The sequence below is a fragment of the Doryrhamphus excisus genome, chromosome 5 (genome assembly GCF_030265055.1).
Source record: "Doryrhamphus excisus isolate RoL2022-K1 chromosome 5, RoL_Dexc_1.0, whole genome shotgun sequence".
Lineage (NCBI taxonomy): Eukaryota > Metazoa > Chordata > Actinopteri > Syngnathiformes > Syngnathidae > Doryrhamphus > Doryrhamphus excisus.
In genome coordinates this window covers 19607967-19629397 of record NC_080470.1, presented here as the reverse complement: position 1 = coordinate 19629397, position 21431 = coordinate 19607967, and the positions used below count along the sequence as shown (strand labels likewise).

At 40.8% G+C, this 21431-nt stretch overlaps 1 protein-coding gene across 1 annotated transcript; it reads right to left on the bottom strand.

Moving 5' to 3' along the window:
- Positions 1-407: 407 nt before the first annotated feature.
- On the bottom strand, positions 408-20692 carry ghrhrb (growth hormone releasing hormone receptor b). The gene is made up of 13 exons (XM_058073414.1): positions 20175-20692; positions 15191-15299; positions 11592-11696; positions 9655-9755; positions 7848-7945; positions 7037-7169; positions 4593-4746; positions 4458-4518; positions 4147-4216; positions 2352-2443; positions 2158-2287; positions 2031-2072; positions 408-954 (listed from the first exon to the last, which is right to left on the bottom strand). Exons 1-13 carry the CDS (start codon positions 20259-20261, stop codon positions 778-780), a joined length of 1359 nt encoding a protein of 452 aa, XP_057929397.1. The 5' UTR covers positions 20262-20692; the 3' UTR covers positions 408-777.
- Positions 20693-21431: the final 739 nt, after the last annotated feature.

The window sequence follows — 21431 nt, the reverse complement described above, 5'->3', positions numbered from 1 at the left end:
AGTCTTGTATAAAGTATAATTAAACAAAAAACTTCCATTATGGTCATAATTTGCCAATAATTATGTAGTTATTAACATGTGAATTCATTCAAGCAAACAAATTCTTTACAAAACTCTTTCCCCATAATGTAATTATATTACAAAATAAACAGGTTATGGTGTTTATAAAAGCTTCCATCATTAATTTCATGTCATTGGTGGCAGATTACTATCCCTGTTCTGCTCCATTGAAGGACCAATCATTTAAATCATTTAAAATATATACGTAACATACGTATATATACTACATGTAAACACCAACAAGAAGTTTTGATGATGACATCACGACTACCAAGGGCCTACGGAGTAATACCATAAAGCTCAAAACATCTTCATTATTTTTTTATGTTTTCAATAGTTTACGGACAAGAAAAACATCATAAAAGTTACAATAAAAGCCACTACAACAGAAAATATTGAATGAATTTCATAAGAAATAACTAAATCTAATTAATCACTTCCAGACCCCCAAAATATGAACAAAAAGCACACTTAATACGACAATAATTACATTTTTCATGCTAAATACTGATAAATAAACATTATTGTGTTTATCACCTTCAATATTAGATATTAAAAACAGCATTTGTTGCCTCCTAATAATTCTACCCTGGCATGGAACACAGCAGTTTTCCGTTTTCCAAGCGGGATGGGATTTCGCAAACGCATCACAAAGTAGGCAAGCGAGAGATACGGCAGCGTCCGCAAACAAGGACCGTCACGTACCGTGGATGCTGGTCAGACGGAGGAGATGTTGTCCGGGTGGCCGGGCTGGTCTTTGGGACTGGATTTGTCCAGGACGGAGATCTGAGTCACGGTGCTGCTCTCGGTGAACAAACCTCGACGTTGTTTCCTGCAGTGCAGATACTTCTCCGTCTGCCACTTCCAGAACCTCTTCTTCAGTTCTGCTTGCACCTGGACCACAATGATGTTTCTGTTCTCATTTGTCCTCAATAAATGTTGGCGTGGTTACCCAGCATGACTTGCGGGTTGAACTTGAGCTTTAATTTCAACATCTCAACGGCACATGCCGCTCCCATGCTAAATCCCCCTTTTCATAGGCTACATATTATACATACCTATATGTACAGTATATGTACAGTAAGTAGTTAGCTAGTAAACCAAACATGCATTTTGTGTTGCAATTTTTATTCAAAAACATTTTCATGTAAAAAATTCAGTTCACAAAATTGAAAACTCATATTTTTTTACACCGAATTTGAAAGTGATTAACACTGGATTTTATTTTTATTCATTTTGCTTATGTTTTTTATTCAATGACATTTTCAGTATAAAATAATAAAAAATATATTTTCTTATTATATTATATATTATATATTATATTATATATATTATATTTTTTCTCTTTCTATATTTTTAGAAATTTTTATCAAAAAAATAATTTTTTACAACCAGAATTTTAAAAGACAGTATTTTAAACACTTACATTTTTGGCAAACAGAATTTTTTTCCTTATGGATTTCATTCATCATTCATTTGTTTTCTACCGCTTATCCTCACAAGGGGGTACACCCTGGACTGGTGGCCAGCCAATCACAGGGCACATATAGACAAACAACCATTCACACTCACATTCATACCTATGGACAATTTGGAGTTAGCCAATTAGCATGTTAGCATGTTTTTGAAATGTGGGAGGAAACCGGAGTACCCGGCCAAGAGATGGCCAAGGGTGGAATTGAACCCTGGTCTCATAGATGTGAGGTCTGCGCGCTAACCACTAATCCGCTGTGCTGCCTGTTCACAAAATTATTTTTTGAAAGCGATTTTAACACTAGATTTGTAGCCACATTCATTTTGCTTATGTTTTTTTTTAATTCAATGACATTTTCAGTATAAAATAATTAAAAAAAATATTTTTCTTATACTGAATTTTTAGAAATTTAATTTTTTATCAAAAAAATCAATTTTTATAACCGGAATTTTAAAAGAGTATTTTAAACAGTATTTGAAACACTTAAAGGTCTTACCTCGCCGTTTAGGAAGCAGTACAGCAGGGACACCACAAAGCCCTGCAAGGCGAACAATGTCAGACCTTCAGATGATGAGGCCCCCCCGAACCCCCGAGACCCCGTCAAGTCTATTTGAGACTTTTACCTGGAAAGAGCCCAAACCCAACTCGATGAAGATGCGGGCCTCGGCTCCGGTGTTTTCCGGCAGGAAGGCAAACACCATGTAATGCATCCCAAACAGAGGAATGAGCAGCAGGGTGGACTTGGCCAGTCTCCTGCACACATGAGGGATTATTCTCATTCGTTGGCGCATCGTGTAACCACGGCAACACGCCTCACTTGAAGTGACTGGTGTCGTTGCCGCCGACGCCAGGACACCGCAGCTTCTGCACCAGGATGCGGATGACGTTGATGAAGATGATGAAGTTTACCTGCGGGAATGACGTTAGCATAAATCAGTCCGGTCCAAATCTCTGCGGTACTTTGGCTTGAAACTAATAATAATCTCAGCAAGGCGGCTTTTTGAATTCATGTTGTGATTGGTCACACTCCCGAGCATTCCTGAGGATGTCAGGACAGCTGCCGAAACCCTTTTGTTGGATCACTGCAAGGCGGCTTTTTGAATTCATGTTGTGATTGGTCACACTCCCAAGCACTCCTGAGGACTCCCGAGGACGTCAGGACAGCTGCCGAAACCCTTATGTTGGATCACCGCGAGGCGGCTTTTTGAATTAATGTTGTGATTGGTCACACTCCCAAGCACTCCCGAGGATGTCAGGACAGCTGCTGAAACCCTTTTGTTGGATCACCATGAGGCGGCTTTTTGAATTCATGTTGTGATTGGTCACACTGCCGAGGACTCCCGAGGATGTCAGGACAGCTGCCAAACCTATTTTGTTGGATCACCGCGAGGTGGCTTTTTGAATTCATGTTGTGATTGGTTACACTCCCAAGCACTCCTGAGGACGCCCGAGGACGTCAGGACAGCTGCCAAAACCCTTTTGTTGGATCACTGCGCGGCGGCTTTTTGAATTCATGTTGTGTTTGGTCGCACTCCCGAGGATGTCAGGACAGCTGCTGAACCTCTTTTGTTGGATAACCGCGAGGCGGATTTTTGAATTAATGTTGTGATTAGTCACACTCCCAAGCACTCCCGAGGATGTCAGGGGAGCTGCCGAACCCCATTTGATGGACCACCACGAGGTGGTTTTTTTAATTCATGTTGTGATTGGTCACACTCCCAAGGACTCCTGAGGATGTCAGGACAGCTGCCGAACCCCTTTTGTTGGATCACCGCCAGGGGCTTCTTGAATTCATGTTGTGATTGGTGACACTCCCAAGCACTCCCGAGGATATCAGGACAGCTGCCGAACCCCTTTTGTTGGATCACTGCGAGGCGGCTTTTTGAATTCATGTTGTGATTGGTCACACTCCCAAGCACTCCTGAGGACTCCCGAGGACATCAGGACAGCTGCCGAACCCATTTTGTTGGATCACCGCGAGGCAGCTTTTTGAATTCATATTGTGATTGGGCACACTCCTGAGGACTCCCGAGGACGTCAGGACAGCTGCCGAACCCCTTTTGTTGGATCACCACGCGGCGGCTTTTTGAATTCATGTTGTGATTGGTCGCACTCCCTAGCACTCCTGAGGACTCCCGAGGATGTCAGGACAGCTGCCGAACCCCTTTTGTTGGATCACTTTCACAAAATAAACCTGATAAATTGTTATTTAATTTGGTCTTCTGACTCTTCAACACAACCAAGTCATGTTGGAAAGGCGTTGGACTTCAGCAAGAGTTTGGCGGATAGTTCAGCTTGGTATTGGACCGTGTTCACCAAACAAGTGAACACAAGTCGAAGTGCTATCGACAGACGACAAGCGACATTTAGCTGGAGTGTATCGGTACGGTTGGTTAATAACGCTGTGTTTTAGTCACATTTGGGTGCAGTAGAGGAACAAAAAGCACAGCAAAATAAATCTAAAAAAAGACTACAAAATAGTTGAAGCTATGAGAGACGTTGGCTCCCTGCTACCTTCCATTCTTTGTGTTATCGGCCTGAAGTGTAGAGTGCAAATCACATCATTCATAAGACATATTAGATATATAGTATCCCAGCCCACTGTAACTCACCAGTAATGATGCCGTTATGGGAGCTTTTATGATCCACCAGATGAAGGACACATCTGTGTCGTCCCAGCAGCTTCGGCCGACACATGTTAACCAGATAAACAAGACACAATATTGTATCTCTCTACACAAACCACAGCGCAACACAATTAAAACAATGGCGGTTTCTTTACGCAGCGTCTCGCTGTTACAATAAAGCTGCCATAAAAATGATGCAGTGTTCATATTTTTCTAAGCTGATAAACTGACAACATCAGCGAGGGATCAAATACTTATTTTTCCCACTGTGTTTTTTTTTTTTGGAAGAACCTCACCCTCTGTTGTCATAGAAGTTCCTGACCAAGATCCACACAGCGATGATTGTCGTCGGGAGACCTGCAGCGGAGACGGCAAACCGGATCAATCAAGACAAAGCAGCTATGGTGGAGAGAGCGGTTATCAGCACCAACCCCAGCCGATGAGGATGTACCACCAGAAGTACTTCTTCTGGAACACAAACGTGAGAGCCAGCAGGGTCTGAAGATACATGCCCTCCACCAAGAGCCAGAAGTAGTTGGCCAGGATGCTGAACTGGAAGAAGGCCACTGCTGATTTACATGATGTCTGGGGGGGATGGAAGGGGGGGGGGGGCAACATTGTCACACATGATGGCCTTCAGAAGGTCAGCAAATGGTGAAAATCTGAGATTAATCTGAGATTAAATGACTATTTTTGACACACTGCTCGCTTGACCTTGACTTTCAACATATTATACATATGTAATTATTATATTATATACAACATATTATACATATGTACATACATATATGTACAGTAATTAGTTAGCTAGTAAGCCAAACATGCATTTTGTGTTGCAAAAAAAGACATTTTCTGCATAAAAACACGTAAAAAATTCAGTTAACAAAATTGAAAACTGATATTTTTTACAGTGAATTTGAAAGGGATTTCAACACTGGATTTGTATCCACATTCATTTTGCTTTATCTATATGGATTTTATTCAATGAAATTGTCAGCAAAAATCATGTTTTTCAACTTTTTTTTCGTCTTTCAACATATTTTACATACAACATATTATACACGTTAATATTATATTACATACAACATATTATACATATATGTACATACGTATATGTACAGTAAGTAGTTAGCTAGTAAACCAAACATGCAGTTTGTGTTGCAATTTTTATTCAAAGACATTTTTCTGCATTAAATCACGTAAAAAATTCAGTTCACAAAATTGAAAACTGATATTTTTTACACTGAATTTGAAAGTGATTTCAACACTGGATTTGTATCCACGTTCATTTTGCTTATGTTTTTTTATTCAATGACATTTTCAGTATGAAATAATAAAAAAACATATTCTTCAGAAAAAATTTTCAGAAATTTTATTTTTATCAAAAAATTCCATTTTTAAAACAGGAATTTTAAAAGACAGTATTTTAAACACTTACATTTTTGACAAACAATTTTTTTTATCTATATGGATTTTATTCAATGAAATTGTCAGCAAAAATCATGTTTTTCAACTTTATCGTTTTTTTGACCCACTGCTCGCTTGTGTCAGTTTTTTTTAAATAATAATAAAAAAAATTCTTATACTGAATTTTCTGAAATTTTATTTTTATCAAAAAATTATATTTTTATAACCAGAATTTTAAAAGACAGTATTTTAAACACTTAAATTTTTGACAAACAGTTTTTTTTTTATCTATATGGTTTTTATTCAATGAAATTGTCAGCAAAAATCATGTTTCAACGTTTTTTTGACACACTGTGTCACGGTCCGGCTTGTGAGTTGTAAAGTTCGACCCCAGGATGCAGAGATTAGGACCCAAACGCAGGTAAATGTATTTATTTTTGCTATGGCGCAGTAGCAAGGCAAAACTCAACATAAGACAATGAACCGACAAATGAAAGAGCATACACCTGAACTAAATAGGGAGTGTGGAAATTGAAAACAGGTGCGGGAGAAAATGGCAAGGAACGGAAAGCAGAACAAAGCAACAGAGGAAGTGACTACAAAATAAGGGCACGAACGAGGAACAGAGAGGAAAGACAAAAACTAAGGAAGCTGTCACGAGGGGATGAAGCCCGATCGTGACACACTGCTCGCTTGACCATGACTTTCAACATATTATATATACAACATATTATGCATATGTTATTTTTATATTATATACAACATATTATACATATGTACATACATATATGTACAGTAATTAGTTAGCTAGTAAACAAAATATGCATTTTGCATTGCAATTTTTATTCAAAGACATTTTCTGCATAAAATCATGTAAAAAATTAAATTCTCAAAATTGAAAAGTAATATTTTTTACACTGAATTTGGAAGTGATTTCAACACTGCTTATGTTTTTTTTATTCAATGACATGTTCAGTATAAAATAATAATAATAAAAAATCTTATACTGAATTTTCAGAAATTGTATTTTTATCAAACCGGAATTATTATTATTTTTTTAATTTAATTATTATTATCAAGTATTTTAAATACTTAAGTTTTTGACAAACATAATTTTTATCCATATGGATTTTATTCAATGAAATTGTCAGCAAAAATCATGTAAAAAAATTCACTTTAACGCTTTTTTGACACACTGCTCGCTTGACCATGACTTTCAACATTTGCAATAAAAATGACTGATGTTTGCTTGACCTTGACTTTCAACATTTGCAATAAAAATGACTGATGTAACGCCGGGTGAGGAGGATGTATAGCATGCATATATTCCCAGAAGCTAAACCAATGCAAACATGCTGCCCCCGTATTTGGAGTCAGAGCCCCTTCCTTTCCTTCCTTTCCTCCTAGTTTCTAATCACATTCTTCCTTATTCCTAGTTCTGGAAAAGGAAAAGGAATGGCACACTCACAGTTGACATGAAACAGTGGTCCAGGTTTTCATCGGAGAAAAGAACCGAGTCTTTAATGAAAACGGCGCTGGCTCTCAGGATGAAGGAGAAGAAGAGGTTCATGTGAATGTAATTCCGAGTGCAGTGAAACTTCCTGAAGGAAGGAAAACCATCTCATTTATTGTAATACAGGTGTATACGCCTTTCAACTCATTCCCTCACGGCCATTTTCCAGAAGACAACCGATTCATGGATAGACTGATCTCTCAACATTGTGTTCTACGGCTACATAAACATGGAAGCTACCAAAAAAAAAGTTGGGTCAACCTTTTTCCGTTCTTTAGTCAGCAGCAGTAAAACATAGGTAAGTTTCAGGAAAATATTAGTTCCTAACTAAAAGCTACACTTGTGAGAGCTCAAAATGTAAACAACGCTACCAACATAAACAACACAAAAAGTCAAAATAACTCCATAAACTATATAAATTTTTTGCATTTGGGACTTAATTACTGTATGTGTGTGCACGTGTGTGCACGTGAGTGCATGTGTGTGTGCATTAAAGGGATAGTTGGGATTCCAGCTGGTTGCTGGGAACAGCTAAGTAAAGAGTTGGGCTTCTCTAAAACAATATGGCGTCAAAAGCATCATACATTTGTATCACAAAAGTGGCTACAAGAAAAAAATCAGACCTGACTAATCGCTCTGCCGTGGTTTCAATTGGCGCCGGGCAACTGGGCTCAGGACACCACACTTCATGTCAACAAATCCCAACTATCCCTTCAAGTTCCGATTCAGTGATCGGAAAGTGGCGGCTTTGTGAAGATAAAGTTACCTGAACACCGACAAGACAAAGATAGCCGATATAAGAGAGATGAAGGACGTAGCATAGCCAGCCGTATACACTTGCTTGAAGTTGGAGAAGTACGTTGTCTGGAAGAAAGACAAAAAAAAAAAGACAAAGCCTTTTATTGTGGCCAGCCAGAGACACACCGCTGCATTAACGATGCTGTCTCTTTAATTTGTGAACAATCTTTGACAGGGATGGCTCACCCTTGTGTGTATACATTCATTCATTCATTCATTTTCTACCGCTTTTCCTCACGAGGGTCGTGGGGGGTGCTGAAGCCTATCCCAGCTGTCTTCGGGCGAGAGGCAGGGGTGCCGGAGCCTATCCCAGCTGTCTTTGGGCGAGAGGCGGGGATGCCGGAGCCTATCCCAGCTGTCTTTGGGCGAGAGGCGGGGGTGCTGGAGCCTATCCCAGCTGTCTTTGGGCGAGAGGCGGGGGTGCCGGAGCCTATCCCGGCTGTCTTTGGGCGAGAGGCGGGGGTGCTGGAGCCTATCCCAGCTGTCTTTGGGCGAGAGGTGGGGGTGCCGGAGCCTATCCCAGCTGTCTTTGGGCGAGAGGCAGGGGTGCTGGAGCCTATCCCAGCTGTCTTTGGGCGAGAGGCGGGGGTGCCGGAGCCTATCCCAGCTGTCTTTGGGCGAGAGGCGGGGGTGCTGGAGCCTATCCCAGCTGTCTTTGGGCGAGAGGTGGGGGTGCCGGAGCCTATCCCAGCTGTCTTTGGGCGAGAGGCAGGGGTGCTGGAGCCTATCCCAGCTGTCTTTGGGCGAGAGGCAGGGGTGCTGGAGCCTATCCCAGCTGTCTTTGTGCGAGAGTCGGGGTGCTGGAGCCTATCCCAGCCGTCTTTGGGCCAGAGGTGTGGGTGCTGGAGCCTATCCCAGCCGTCTTTGGGCCAGAGGTGGGGGTGCTGGAGCCTATCCCAGCTGTCTTTGGGCGAGAGGCGGGGGTGCTGGAGCCTATCCCAGCTGTCTTTGGGCGAGAGGCGGGGGTGCTGGAGCCTATCCCAGCTGTTTTTGGGCGAGAGGCAGGGGTGCTGGAGCCTATTCCAGCTGTCTGGGCGAGAGTCGGGGGTGCTGGAGCCTATCCCAGCTGTTTTTGGGCGACTGGTGGCCAGCCAATCACAGGGCACATATAGACAAACAACCATTCACACTCACATTCATACCTATGGACAATTTGGAGTGGCTAATTAACCTAGCATGTTTTGGGGGAGGAAACCGGAGTACCCGGAGAAAACCCACGCATGCACGGGGAGAACATGCAAACTCCACAAAGAGATGGCCGAGGGTGGAATTGAACCCTGGTGTCCTAGCTGTGAGGTCTGCGCGCTAACCACTCGACCGCCGTGCCGCCCCCTCGTGTGTATATTTCTTTGAAAAATGGGAGCAAAAACCAGATTGTTGTGTTTACATTTCTATTTCTAGTTAAAGGAGGTTGAAGACCTCACAGCTGATAACACAACACATCACCCCCCCCCCACCGTGCAGCAGCCATCTGCCTAAACCGGTTCTCAGGTCTGAGTTCAACATCTCTAAATAAATAACTGTAACGACAAATAGTTATTGATAATAAAATGAATTAATTCAAGTACAAGTTACTTACTAGTTTGAAGTAAAACCTGCGTACTTGAAAACATTAGACTCGAACCCAAATGGCTGCTTCAAATCAACATTTCTCCAAACTTCTTATTTGTTTTCAAATATGGGTTCTTGCATGAGTGATGCCTCTACCGAATTTCGTGCGTGATGGGGGAAGGGGGGGGTGACTATTTTGAAATGTATGAGTCTATATATCCTACCTCTGGCTCGGATTGTCCGTCTTCGGCAAACTCGCAGGCCTCCGTGTAGGTCGGGTAGAGCTCAGACCATCCAATCTCTGTGCAGTTCCTGTAGACGGAACCTAGGGAATCAAACACAGAGTAACTAGTCATGTTACTAGTTGTTGCTATGTCATGTAATGTGTAACTAGTCAAGTACTGGTTACATTACATGACATTTGTAGAGGCTGTCAAGCGACTGTAATCTTCAATAGTGATTAATTTTTGTAGTTAACTCAATTAATCACGATTAATCTTCTATTTACTTCAAAGAGATATTTTCATGCTACGATAATGAGGGAACAAACAATTATGCTTGGTTTAAACAAATGGTTTCCGTGATCCAAATTGTTCTTTCCGTGATCCAAATTGTTCTTTCCGTGATCCAAATTGTTCTTTCCGTGATTCAAAGTGTTCTTTCCGTGATCCAAAGTGTTCTTTCCGTGATCCTAAGTGTTCTTTCCGTGATCCAAAGTGTTCTTTCCGTGATCCAAAGTGTTCTTTCCGTGATCCAAAGTGTTCTTTCCGTGATCCAAAGTGTTCTTTCCACGGTCCAAAGTGTTCTTTCCACGGTCCAAAGTGTTCTTTCCACGGTCCAAAGTGTTCTTTCCACGATCCAAAGTGTTCTTTCCATGATCCAAAGTGTTCTTTCCATGATCCAAAGTGTTCTTTCCATTATCCAAAGTGTTCTTTCCATGATCCAAATTGTTCTTTCCATGATCCAAATTGTTCTTTCCATGGTCCAAAGTGTTCTTTCCACGATCCAAAGTGTTCTTTCCACGATCCAAATTGTTCTTTCCACGATCCAAATTCTTTGCATGATCCAAAGTGTTCTTTCCATGATCCAAATTGTTCTTTCCATGATCCAAAGTGCTAATTGTACACTTATGATTTCAGTTGTGGCTCAAAATATTGCTTTATAGTCATATTATTATAACCGGGTCGAAAACCGACCATACCAACAATACAGTGGTCATAATTTCAACCAGATCATTTTAAAATGTAGTAAAAATGATTTTTTTGGTTTTATTTTGTTGAAATAGAGTTTCCTGACAAAGTCAAAAAGCCTTGATGCAATAAACAAATGTTATGTGATTCTTTTATGTATTAAAATGTAAAACGGGTCGGTGCCGACCCTAACACAAGAGGAGGGTTAAGGTGGGGCATGTCATAAAAACAATGGGAATTACTGTTATATATTATTTTATATGTGTTATCATTATTATTTTAATGTAAGAATTGTATAAAAGGTGATTCCTCCCTGGTAGATAAACAAAAAAAAAAAAGCTTCACAGCTCCAAAAATGGTAGGCTAGCATGTCCACCGCCAAGATGGATGGATGGGCTTTGAGTCACAGGAGGTTTCCTGTAGCCACATTTCACACAGTGTACCGTGACGTGACTAGTAGCCCCCCCAGCCACGGCATGGGTGGGCGCCAAGGCCGAAGCTCCGAGGGAGGTTGCCAGGTCTCCCCGTTGCCATACTTAACGAGATCCTATTCCGTATTAACGCTCCGGGCTCCTACCTAGGAACTCTTTGATTTTCCAATTCATTATTTTTTTTCTGCAGTAGTCCCGATAACACATCGACAACGCTACACCACTTGACATTTCCTAGCATCTGCGGAGGTGGAAATCCACCGAGGTCCAAGAACCCACTAACATGGAGTTATGAGGTCAACAACAGCAACCGTACGCCTACTCCTGTAGCACTTTGGCTACGTGCTGTCTTTTCTTCTCAAATCTATCCAGTGTATCATTTCTTCAGCAAGCATCCCACATTCAGCGCTAAATAAGCTTCTAAAGAACACCCGCTCATATTCACGTAACAATGCAACACTTATTAACTTGACTCTCCTGCCTTCTGCTTTTCTGGTCAAATGAAATTAGAAGAAGAAGAAGATGTAGTATGTGATGTACCTCGCTTCTGAAACAGCTGGGAGATGTTGGCACAGGATACACGGACCACCTGTCCCACCTCGGCACGCAACCAGCAGCGAATGTTGTCCCACGAAGTTGGACACACTGAGAAGGGAAGACAAAGGGAAAAAAAAAAAACATTTCTGTGGATCACAATAGATGAAAATATTAATATATTACAAATATACAACATAGGGTACACCTTATGTTTAGTTTAGTAGTACCTGTTGTAGTCAGTGACAACAGTATTATAGGTATATATAGGTATAACAAGGTATATAAGATAAATAAATTTTCTTAAATTTTACAGTTTATTCCTGTAAAAAATAAGCTCCCAACATAAATTATCCATTATTGTAACACTTTAATGCTGTAATTGTGACCTGTAATGTTTATTGCATTATAAGTAGGAATAGGAATCTGTCAATTCTACAAAAAAGTAGATTTTTTTCACATAATTTTACTTTAAAAACAACAGTTTTGTTTTGTTCCGTTGTATTTTACAAGAAATAGCTGTCAAATAAACAGGGGATATTTACATTTTTATGATGTCGTGATTTTACCGCATTCCGCTGTCAATTTTACAAACTTTTTTTTTACAGTGTGACCAAGAAATATTTCAATATTGAACAAAGCAAAATTTGTTCTCAATCAGAAATCACTCCACACTCTTTATTGCTCTCTGGTTCTACTATATCTTACTTATTGTGTGGAAATATGGGCTAATAACTAGAAAAGCAATCTTCACTGGCTAAATGTACTGCAAAAAAGGCCAGTAAGGATAATTCATAATGCCGCCTACAGAGAACATACTAACTCCTTATTTGTAAAATGACAAATACTTCAACTTGCTGATATAGTTCATCTTCAAACAGCTAAAAATAATGCATACGGCTAAAAATAAGCAATTAGCTAAAAATGTCATCCAATACTTCTCTACAAGAGAGGAGAAATATGATCTCAGGGAAGAAGTACATTTGAAACACTTCTATGCTAGGACTATGTTATGCTAGCCATAGCATTTCAGTATGTGGAATCAAACTATGGAATGGATTGAGTAAGGAAATCAAACAATGCACAACGATAAGCCAATTCAAGAAACAATACAAGCAGTTGATGTTTGCTAAATACAAGGATGAAGAGTCTTGAACCAGTCATGATGTGCTATATATATCACTATATTGACACTTACTATGGTACCCATTATGGCATTGGATGGTCATTAAAAAAAATAAACAAAATAATAATTAAAAATAAATAATAATTGAGAAAATATAAATAAAAAAATATAAATAAATAAAAAACATTTTTTTAATTGAAAAAATGTATAAAATAAAATTAAAAACAAAAACTTAAATTATATTTGGAAAGCAGGAAGTGAACAAATGTAACAGTTAGTGATTGTAAAAGTACCAGATGGAGGGGTAGGATTTAATAAGCTTTGCTTCTTCCTACTCCTTTTGAACATGTGGAACTGGGAACTGATTATGGGATGCACTCAATTGGAATCTGATGCATGTTCAAATGAAATTAAACCATTACCATTACCATAATATCGGGTCTTCATTCCTCATTTGGAATCATCTCACGCACGTAGCGCTTCAAGACTACTATACACAATACACAATAAGCATTAAGGAGAATTTATAAGAAAGCTTGGATGTTTCCAACGAGAAAAAACTATGAAATAATGACAAAATGTCAATTTGAATTGATGTTCTACAATCTTAGTGTATTGGTGTATTGGTCCCCGTGCTACTGTTCTACACTCCATATCTCAGCTAGCTACGTTGTCATAGTCCAATAAAGCATTTTTCAACATTACCGCCACCATAATATTGTTACAAACGATATAAGAGCAAAGGCACCACTGGGATATACACTGCAATATCCTCCCTTTAATAAACAGTGGAGTTGTAAGACAAAAACAAGGCAGGGAACAAGAGCTGGCAGATAAAAGAAAGACGAGGATAAAAGAAGAACGAGATTGAGCAGCCATGTTGTGTAGTTCTGCTGTCAGATAAGGAAAATGTTTAAACATTCTTCCTACATGCAGATGTTGCTGCTGTTTGCTTCAATATCACAGCCATGTGGGGGAAACCCAAACGCAGGAAATGGCCACATGGACGTCCAGGAAGAACATAACAAGAGACTGTAGGTACAAATAGTAGCATGGACGTCCAGGAACTACATAACGGTTAGCATGGACGTCCAGGAACTACATAACAAGGAACTGTAGGTACAAACTACAGGAACTCCAGGAACTACATAACAGGGAACTGTAGGTACAAACTACAGGAACTCCAGGAACTACATAACAGGAAACTGTCGGTACAGATAGCAGCATGGACGTCCAGGAAGTACAATAAGAGGGAACTGTATGTACAAACTACGGGAACTCCAGGAACTACATAACAGGGAACTGTAGGTACAAACTACAGGAACTCCAGGAACTACATAACAGGACACTGTCCGTACAGATAGCAGCATGGACGTCCAGGAACTACATAACAGGGAACTGTCGGTACAAACTACGGGAACTCCAAGTAACTACATAACAGGGAACTGTAGGTACAAACTACAGGAACTCCAGGAACTACATAACAGGGAACTGTAGGTACAAACTACAGGAACTCCAGGAACTACATAACAGGAAACTGTCGGTACAGATTGCAGCATAGACATCCAGGAACTACATAACAAGAGACTGTAGGTACAAACTACAGGAACTCTAGGAACTACATAACAGGGAACTGTATATACAAACTACAGGAACTCCAGGAACTACATAACAGGGAACTGTCGGTACAAACTACGGGAACTCCAGGAACTACATAACAGGAAACTGTAGGTACAAACTACAGGAACTCCAGGAACTACATAACAGGAAACTGTCGGTACACATAGCAGCATACTCATCCAGGAACTACATAACAAGAGACTGTAGGTACAAACTACAGGAACTCCAGGAACTGCATAACAGGGAACTGTAGGTACAAACTACAGGAACTCCAGGAACTCCAGGAACTCCATAACAAGGAACTGTATGTACAAACTCCAGGAACTACATAACAGGGAACTGTCAATATAAACTACGGGAACTCCAGGAACTACATAACAGGGAACTGGAGGTACAAACTACAGGAATTCCAGGAACTACATAACAGGGAACTGTATGTACAAACTACAGGAACTCCAGGAACTACATAACAGGAAACTGTCGGTACAGATAGCAGCATGGACGTCCAGGAACTACAATAACAGGGAACTGTAGGTACAAACTACAGGAACTCCAGGAACTACATAACAGGGAACTGTAGGTACAGATAGCAGCATGGACGTCCAGGAACTACATAACAGGGAACTGTCAGTACAAACTACGGGAACTCCAGGAACGACATAACAGGGGACTGTAGGTACAAACTACAGGAACTCCAGGAACTACATAACAGGGAACAGTAGGTACAAACTCCAGGAACTCCAGGAACTACATAACAGGGAACTGTAGGTACAAATGGCGGCATGGACGTCCAGGAACTACATAACAGGGAATATTATTCCATAATATTCAACAATCACGTATGTTACTGCTCACACACCTGCCCCCATGGAAAGGTTCTTCTCTTCCTGTTGGAGGATCCGGCTGCATTCCTCTTGCGCCTTCATGTGCTGAACCACCAGAGCACAGTCTGGGTGAATGGCCTTTGCCTAAAAGCACCAAGAGAAACGGAGTTGGACATGAAAAGCAAACCGTTACAGTAATCTCGATAAGACAACCAAATGCGGTCCAGAACTCTGCGGCACGGCTTTTAACAGGAACCAAAAAGGGGGAGCACATCACCCCAATTCTGTGCTGGAACCTATCCCAGCTGTCTTTGGCCAAGAGGCGGGGGTGCTGGAGCCTATCCCAGCTGTCTTTGGGCGAAAGGCAGGGGTGCTGGAGCCTATCCCAGCAGTCTTTGGGTGAGAGGCAGGGGTGCTGGAGCCTATCCCAGCCGTCTTTGGGCGAAAGGCAGGGGTGCTGGAGCCTATCCCAGCAGTCTTTGGGCGAGTGGCAGGTGTGCTGGAGCCTATCCCAGCAGTCTTTGGGCGAGAGGCAGGGGTGCTGGAGCCTATCCCAGCCGTCTTTGGGCGAGAGGCGGGGGTGCTGGAGCCTATCCCAGCTGTCTTTGGGCGAGAGGCGGGGGCGCTGGGGCCTATCCCAGCTGTCTTTGGGCGAGAGGCAGGGGTGCTGGGGCCTATCCCAGCTGCCTTTGGGCAAGAGGCGGGGGCACTGGAGCCTATCCCAGCTGCCTTTGGGCAAGAGGTGGGGCGCTGGAGCCTATCCCAGCTGTCTTTGGGCGAGAGGCGGGGGCGCTGGGGCCTATCCCAGCTGTCTTTGGGCGAGAGGCAGGGGTGCTGGCGCCTATCCCAGCTGTCTTTTGGCGAGAGGCAGGGGCACTGGAGCCTATCCCAGCTGTCTTTGGGCGAGAGGCGGGGGTGCTGGCGCCTATCCCAGCCGTCTTTGGGTCAGGGGCGGGTGTGCTGGAGCCTATCCCAGCAGTCTTTGGGCCAGGGGTGGGTGTGCTGGAGGGCACATATGGACAAACAACCATTCACACTCACATTCATACCTATGGACAATTTGGAGTCGCTAATTAACCTAGCATGTTTTTGGAATGTGGGAGGAAACCGGAGTACCCGGAGAAAACCCACGCAAACTCCACACAGGGATGGCCGAGGGTGGAATTAAACCCTGGTCTCCTAGCTGTGAGGTCTGCACGCTAACCACTTGACCACCGTGCGGCGCTATTTTTATTTTAATTGTTTATATTTTTTATACTTTTATCGCTTTGCGTCTTGTTTTTAATATTTTAATATCTATTTTACAATTTTATTTCTTATTTTATCTTTTAGTTTTGGATTAAATTCACTTTGTAGCTTTATTTATTGTATTTTATTTTCACTTTTTATTTTTACTAGTCTGTGCAGCACTTTGGAAACTCTGTTAATAAAATGTGTTATATAAATAAAGTTGATTGGATTGAATGGTTGACAAGAAGTCGTTGTGGTATTTTGCCGGTAGTTGAGGGTGAGTCCTTGGAAGGGCTGGTGTAAACACGTGATGCAAGTCGGTGTCCAATCACCCAATAAATGGCGTTCCAGGTGAAGAAGTGATGTATAATACAAGGAAAGAGATGATGAAAGGACAGTAAACAAACATTTCTCAGGAGGAAACGACAATAATGGAAGCAACAAACCAGAGCCTTAATAGCCATCAGGATCATCGCCGCCTCCGCTCTGATCAAACCTTTTGCGGTAATGCCTCAACAAGGCCCCCCCTCATCGTAGGATACCCGATGGAGAACCACCTATTTGCGGACGGCGAGCACGATGCAAGACTCCTTCCCTGTCAGAGCTTACGTAAGACGGAAAATGCCAGATTTGGATCGTTCGGTCGTGCAAATGTCAAACAATAACTTGCAGAGACAGTCTTATTAAAAGTGGATTTCATCCGCACATTTCTTATCGCTAGACATATCCAAATCAAATCATACTTCAGTATGCAAGGGGTACATAGACGATGTTGCTATGAAAGTACAGAATTTTTTTCCAGATGAAAAAATGTGTCATCTCTTGCCACTTTGCACTCGAAAAATATACAGTATTTACGAATAAATCCTATCATTGAATACAGCCTAGTACTTTTTTTACATGTACATTTAACCTTCCTCTTGTGTTAGCTTTCTGGTATCATGTCTTATGTTAACGGGTGGGTTTTGACCCATGTATTAAATCAGCTATAAAATACACTAAAAACAATAAGTTACCATCAAATTTGCTTCTCATGTCTTGGTTACCTTCTTAGGCTTCCTCATCCATGAAAATGTTGCTTTTAATACTTTTGGTGTGGGCATGGAGGCCTTTTTTGTCACTATACCCCTCCATTTCTATTTCCAAAAATGGTCAAATGAACCTCAAAAGAATCATATTCATAAATTGAATTATTTTGTTACCTGGCTATTACTGAGGGATATAGAACATATCTCTTAAATCAATTAGTTTGATTTATTTTCTCATTTTAGTATTAATCACTAAAGAAACATCTATGGCAGGGGTCAGCAACCCGCGGCTCCAGAGCCGCATGTGGCTCTCCAGCCTCTTTGTTGCGGCTCCCTTTGCAATGCTTGAATATTTTTTAGCACCCGTGTGGTGAAAATGCACGTCTTTGTTATGAGTTTACAAAAATCCAACTTTGTGTGAGACCATGAATGCATCCTGACTGAGTTCTGACTGGTGACTGAATGAGCATGGAGCGAAATGAGAAGGGAAATGAGTAATACTTTGAGTTATTAATTATTATTAATGAGTTATTTGACGATTCTAAAAAATAAATTAGAGCTCATTTAAAAACAAAAGTTTATCTCCAGTACTAGCAAGAGTACTCCAACTCGTCTTTTTTTTTCCCTCCAATGTTGTTTTAAACATACAACGTTTTGCGGCTCCAGGCTATTTTTCTTTAGTGGGCAAGTGGGTGAAATGGCTCTTTTCATAGTAAAGGTTGCCGACCCCTGATCTATGGTGTTGGGTGAATTTTGACCCATATATATTCATGTCAAGAAAAGGTAGAAAAAGTTATTGTTTTCAGCAACACAACTTTAGTAGAAACTGAAATCAAAAAGCAGAACAGGTCCAGATCTTGGTTCACTCTACTTCTTGTCATTCTTTCCATGATCCAAATTGTTCTTTCCGTGATCCAAAGTGTTCTTTCCATGGTCCAAAGTGTTCTTTCCAGGATCCAAAGTGTTCTTTCCATGATCCAAAGTGTTCTTTCCAGGATCCAAAGTGTTCTTTCCATGGTCCAAAGTGTTCTTTTTTCCGTGATCCAAAGTGTTCTTTCCATGATCCAAAGTGTTCTTTCCATGGTCCAAAGTGTTCTTTTTTCCGTGATCCAAAATGTTCTTTCCGTGATCCAAAGTGTTCTTTCCATGGTCCAAAGTGTTCTTTCCAGGATCCAAAGTGTTCTTTCCATGATCCAAAGTGTTCTTTCCATGATCCAAATTGTTCTTTCCACGATCCAAAGTGTTCTTTCCACGATCCAAATTGTTCTTTCCACGATCCAAATTGTTCTTTCCGTGATCCAAATTGTTCTTTCCATGATCCAAATTGTTCTTTCCATGATCCAAATTGTTCTTTCCATGATCCAAATTGTTCTTTCCATGATCTAAATTGTTCTTTCCATGATCCAAATTGTTCTTTCCATGATCCAAATTGTTCTTTCCATGATCCAAAGTGTTCTTTCCGTGATCCAAATTGTTCTTTCCGTGATCCAAATTGTTCTTTCCGTGATCCAAATTGTTCTTTCCGTGATCCAAAATGTTCTTTCCGTGATCCAAAGTGTTCTTTCCGTGATCCAAAATGTTCTTTCCGTGATCCAAAGTGTTCTTTCCGTGATCCAAAGTGTTCTTTCCGTGATCCAAAGTGTTCTTTCCATGATCCAAATTGTTCTTTCCATGATCCAAATTGTTCTTTCCATGATCCAAAGTGTTCTTTCCATGATCCAAATTGTTCTTCCCACGATCCAAAGTGTTCTTTCCATGATCCAAATTGTAAATGTGAAATCAGCCATCAGTCAAATGAGTGAATTCCCCTCACATGTGTGGACCTTGTTTTTCTGCTGGTATACTGGAAAAGCGGTCAAAATGAGAATCCCCTGAAGCTTCCATGATGAGAAGAGGAGCTGGTTGTCATTGTGTTGGCTAATTGTACACTTATGATTTCAGTTGTGGCTCAAAATATTGCTTTATAGTCATATTATTATAACCGCGTCGAAAACCGACCCTAACAATACAGTGGTCATAATTTCAACCAGACCATTTTAAAATGTAGTAAAAAAATATTTTTTTGGCTTTATTTTGTTGAAATAGAGTTTCCTGACAAAGTCAAAAAGCGTTGATGCAATAAACAAATGTTATGTGATTCTTTTTATGCATTAAAATGTAAAACGGGTCGGTGCCGACCCGAACACAAGAGGAGGGTTAATTAAGTTAACAAGTTAACATGCTTCAGTTAAGCATCTTCAAAGTATAAACCATAAAGTATAACCATCGTTTCAAAGACAGTGTAATGATGTATGTAGTATTCGACACAGGTCATTAAGTGTTTCCGTAAAGTTGACCTAGATTGAATAATACAAATTTCAAGCTCACTATAGGGGTGCTATCTTATGTCTAGGGAGCTCTAATAATGTGACAGACAGGTTTTCCAGGCTGTAACTTTGAAAATATTCTGCTTCATGGAAATTCTGGAACAGTGATAAATGAGGGATTATACTGATAGAAATGCTACATAGCAATTACCATGGCAACACAAATGCAACAACTGAACATGGATATTACAAAAATGAGCTGTGATAGTACTTTGGTCACTCCGAGGTATAAGAACTAATTGTGTAGTCATCGCTATGGTGTCATTCCTAAGAACATGTAGTCAGCGTTCCTGGGAATTTCATGCTGTTAAGTCGAAAAAAGAAACCTCGATCGTGCAAATAATTAAGGTAAAGAGCAAACACTTGACTAGAATATACTTGAATGTTGGACTCACCGTACGTGGCAGCAACAGAAGGCAAAGTAACGTGACCACCCGCTTCCAGCAAAAGTCTCCAGAGACAGACATCCTGCACAGCAACATCTTTGAGCTTCAGCCACTTGCAAAATTGTTTTTCCGAGGAAGGGGGGGAAATGGAGGGAATCCCCTTCCCAACCATCAACAAACTCAGGGGTGAGTGTTGTGTTTATGACGGACAGGCAAGTCAGGCGGCATCGAGGCAGAGAAGAGAAGCCACGGTGAACGGAGGAAGAGAGGATGCTCATGAAGGCAACCACATGCTGTCTCTGTCTCCATATTTGGAAGGGTGGGCGGAGCCATCCAGATATTGATATCAATTGTGAATACTTGTCAATGCTGGGTTTTTTTTGGTTCCATATTATATATTAATTAGGACTGTCAAAGTTAACGCGTAAGTTCCCTTTCACGGCGGCAAGTTTTTATGCTCGATTAACTTGCACTCGTCCATTTTTGACCCTCGGCCTCCACCGTAGTTTGGTTGAAGCACGGTAACACTGTAGCCACAAACTGGAACAAATATCGATGGGAAATAGACAAAGAAAAGAGTATTTAAATTGGTAGTTAGATTCAATATTTATTTATTTTTTTATATTATAAATATATTTATTTATATATTTATTAGGACTGTCAAAGTTAACGCGTAAGTTCCCTTTCACGGCGGCAATTTTTTATGCTCGATTAACGTGCACTCGTCCATTTTTGACCCTCGGCCTCCACCGTAGTTTGGTTGAAGCACGGTAACACTGTAGCCACAAACTGCAACAAATATTGATGGGAAATAGAGAAAGAAAAGAGTATTTAGATTGGTAGTTAGCTTCAAAGCTCTGGCAGATGGCTCTTGTAGCAATACTAAAGTTATTTGTATTTACTGTCGATGTGTTTGACTTATCACGGATTCGAGCAGTGCAAATATTGTTTATATTGTCATATACAGTGCTACTTCGGCATAAAAGTGGCCAAACTAACCAGTCCTTTTCACATTTTTACATCTCTATGATGATGTTGGCATTGAGCTGCTAGCTAAATTGGACTTCCAGCTGCTATTGATATATGTGATGAAGTCCGGTGTTTTGCTAGCGTTAGCCATTTAACACGAAACTACCATAATGTTGTACATTAGCACTCAAAGTCATCTAATCTTACCTTCATGGGTTCCCACGTAGTGTCAGAATTCTGGAGAAAGTATGAGGTGAAAGAAAAAAGGGGGTAAAATACACCCAAATACTTTCAAAC